At 36.4% G+C, this 3,830-nt stretch overlaps 1 protein-coding gene across 1 annotated transcript; it reads right to left on the minus strand.

Annotated features, from left to right (window-relative positions):
• Positions 1 to 662: 662 nt before the first annotated feature.
• LOC101501480 (protein VAPYRIN-LIKE-like) lies at positions 663 to 2,581 on the minus strand. The gene has a single exon (XM_004495996.4). It carries the CDS (start codon positions 2,319 to 2,321, stop codon positions 903 to 905), a length of 1,419 nt encoding a protein of 472 aa, XP_004496053.1. The 5' UTR covers positions 2,322 to 2,581; the 3' UTR covers positions 663 to 902.
• Positions 2,582 to 3,830: the final 1,249 nt, after the last annotated feature.

The raw sequence follows: 3,830 nt of genomic DNA on the forward strand, positions 1-3,830 counted from the left end.
TTTTTTGGATAAAAGCAATATTAATATATAAATAAAAATTCATTAGTATTTTAATTTTAGACTAAAAATATGATAGAAGAAGATTGAATATTTTTCAAAATAGAACATAATATTTTATAGATATAATACATTAGAAAGAAATGTAAAATTTATATTTAGTTATTATTGTGTATGCTAACGCCAAAAAGTTTAAGTTTTAAATGAGGAATCACTTTAAAATAAGTTTACGAGTAAAATATTTTAAATTACATGTATCAACTTGTTGGACCCACTGTAAGAAACTTAAGAACATCAAAATTTCTCTCAATCACCTGTGCATGCTTTTGAAAATCGCGTATGTGATTATTTTTATTGAGGAAGTAAACATTTGATTCTGACGAACCCACTGCCAAATAAGTCTCAAACTCTAAGCTTTGTCTTTATTTTTATTGTGATAGTATAAACGGAGTATATGCATTTAGGATAATCTTTCGCTGCAGCACTTCTTGTTTCTCTTTTTTACGAACCTCTGTTTTCATCATAATATTTCTTAATCATTGTCTATAGTTATCATGTCTCAATAAATTAATTTAATGACACAAATTGACTCATTAAGTTCAAATCTCACATGCAAATTAATTGTTGTGATAGATATGAATATTATATATATATATACACTTGGATAAAACAAAACACAATTTCTTATTGCCAAAAAACACTCAGTAACTAGATTGCAGAAATCTCTGAAAACAAAAATAATTTTCCCAGCTCGGCGTTGAAGCCAGAAGTCACAGTCGACAGGCAAAAAGAAGTTGCAATAGACACTTCACTTGACAAGCTAAGCCCATAAGAAAGCTAGTATGTGCAAATTACATAGAGTATTAATAGTACAACTACAAATTTACATTTACATCAGTATAGAGTTAAGCAATAATGGACTCAGATTTTTTATAATGATGAAGAGATACATGTTTGTGGAAAGAACCCAATTGAAGAGGGGAAGCATGTTGAAATGTCTTGAGACTCTTATGAGAAGCACCATGAGAAATCAATAACAAAGCAACTTGCAAATGTCCTGCTTCAGCAGCACAATGCAAAGGAGTGTAACCAGCATCATCAACAGTATCAACCTCAGCACCGTGTTCCAACAATACCTTAACACTCTTTATTCGACCCTTGAATGAAGCCCAATGAAGTGGGGTCCACCCGTTCTGATCTTTTCTATTCACCTCCACTCCTTCCCCTAAACACCTCTTCATTGTGTGTACATCGTCCACCCTCGCCGCGCGTAGAAGCGTGTCGCCGTAACGTAGTAAATCAAACAACCGCGTGTGTCCACTCTCCTCCGCAACTTCAAACGCTGTCTTCCCGTTTATGTCTCTCGCGTATTTCACGTCGGAGATTTCCAATAAAAACTCCACCGCCTTCAAGTGACCTCTCGACGCCGCGCAGTGAAGCGGGGTCAGCCTTTGAGAATCTACCGCGTTAGGGTTTCCACCAATCGAAACGTAAAATTCAATCACACTCACGTGACCTTCCATCGCCGCCACGTGAATCGCTGTTCTCATTTCGGTGTTCACAGAATTCACATCCAATTCGTCTCTGAAAAACTCCAACAAAAACTTCACAATATCGATTCGATTCAAATTTGCGGCTTCGTGCAGAACAAAATCTACCGAGTCGTTGATTCTGCAACCGGAAGCTACAAGAAGCTTCAGAATATCGAGTTTCCCGGCTCTGATTGCGAACGGAATGAAGGATTTACCGTTTGAGTCCTTGAAATTCGCGTTTCCACCGGCGGCGATCAGAGCAGCGACGTAATCCGATTCACCGCTTTCAATGGCGGGTTTCAGCAAATTCGAGAGATGCGATTTCTCACAAGCGGATATGGCTTTCGTGAAGAAGCTACGAGTTTCATTGATGGAGGAGCGATTTGAGATGAGAAACTCAGCGACGACGGGACCCACTAAGGCGACGGTTATAACGGCATCACGGAAAACGTGGGGACCAGGTTTGTTAAAGAGACGGCGGAGATCGTCTGTGTTGGCCTTACCGGTAGGTAGCATAGAAGTTCGGACGGTGATGACGTCAGCAGGGTTGGAGAGAGGTGGTTGATTAATGTTAGGGTTTGAGAGATGAATGATGTAAGATGCAGAAGAGAGTGGTGGAATTACGGATAAGGGTTTGTTGATTGAAAAAATAGTTGGGTTTGTTGTTGTTAGGGAAACTGCAACAGACATGGTGTGCATGAGGTTTGTGAGCTTAAACGAGGAACTGCACTTTTGGTTCTTCTGGAAGTGAAGTTCAACTTCATTGGGTTCTGCTTTCACCAACCTATCCATGGTGGTGATGATTATACACAAGGAGAAGGTGAGTCTGGTCTTGATATAATCTTTATTAGTCTCTTTTGATTTTGTGTTTATCAGAAAAATTGACGGAGAAAGAAATTAGTTGCTTGCTGGAATGAAGCTGTTTTTTTTGTTTGCTCTAGTTATTTTGATTTATAATATCTTCATTATTATTGTTGTTATTGCTGTTATTGATTATTGGTGTTTAGAAATTAATTATTGGTAATCTGTGATTAATTATATTTATATAGCATGCTCGTTAGTTGGGGTGCGACAGTGACAGGGAAAGGAAGGTGGGTGGGATGGAGAAGGATATGAATTAGTAGAGAAGACTCTGAAAAATGACAATAACATGTTTTTCTTTTCATGGTATTGCTATTTAATTGTACAAGAAATAGACAAGGTAAAGAAGGTGTGAATTTGAACCAATTCAACTAGTTAGACCAGCCATTTTTTTGGAACCAGTTTATTGATACAATTTCAACACATTCATGTTTTGACAGGATAGAGGTGTAAGTTTGAACCAGTCCATCCATCCCATGTATGTATGTGAATCCGGATGTTCTACAGTAAAGACTTCAGAGGCCGTAATATTAAGATCAAACGGTCGTAATTGGACTGTCTCCGAAGTCTTGACTGCATGCAATCAAGATTTGTATGTGTGTGTATATTTTGATTTTGACAGAAATATTTTTATTATTATTTTTATTCATTTTGGCAAATCGTTGGGTACATGTGAAGAGGGAATTTACAAACCTCCTGGCTAGTTGGATTGTCATATTCCAATTTGACTTTTTCTTTTACCCTCTGAAAGTGAAAACCGGGAATCTTGTCCAATAGACTAACAATATTCTGTTCCACACTGGTTTTGGCTGTATGTGAAGACCAATTACCTATTTGATTTGAGGTTTAATAATAGAAAATGCAGTGGTTGCAACTTCAGAGATCATTTTTTTAGTTTTTTTTAATATGACGAGGTCAAACTCAGGAGCCATGAGTCAATTATTTATAAACTTATGACTAATGATATGTTTGTCTTCATCTTTAATTACCTGAGCTAAAGCTGACGCTATCTTTGTATGTATTTGAGACTTGTTTTTTGGGTTATTGTCTATGTAGTGGTAAATTTAGGTGATTTTCATTCTATTTCAAGTTCTACAGTTTCTGATCTATGATGACATATGTTATGAACCAAAATTAAGTCCGATGTCCAAGGTGATCAGATTATCAATTTTGATAACTTGGTTGGCCAGTTTCTTGTGTGTTTTTACTTCTTCCAATAAAAGTTATGTAGTGGTAATTTTGAAGTTAATACTTAATATCCATCCAATACAGGTTTTTTACCGTGTGATATTTGGAGTTTTTGAGGTAGAACGAAATTATCAAAATTCCTCAGGAAATTGAAGTTGAATTGCATGGTTTAAAAAACCATTATTGACGTGCTCTGCTGTCAAGTTTGTTTTCTTCAAACTCTTTCACATCTTTAATTGTGTAAGAATTTTA

Source organism: Cicer arietinum, chromosome 4 (assembly GCF_000331145.2).
Source record: "Cicer arietinum cultivar CDC Frontier isolate Library 1 chromosome 4, Cicar.CDCFrontier_v2.0, whole genome shotgun sequence".
Taxonomy (NCBI): Eukaryota; Viridiplantae; Streptophyta; class Magnoliopsida; order Fabales; family Fabaceae; genus Cicer; species Cicer arietinum.

Coding starts and splice junctions, on each gene's coding strand:
- LOC101501480 (XM_004495996.4), bottom strand. CDS start 2,321: ATGGATAGGTTGGTGAAAGCAGAACCCAATGAAGTTGAACTTCACTTC.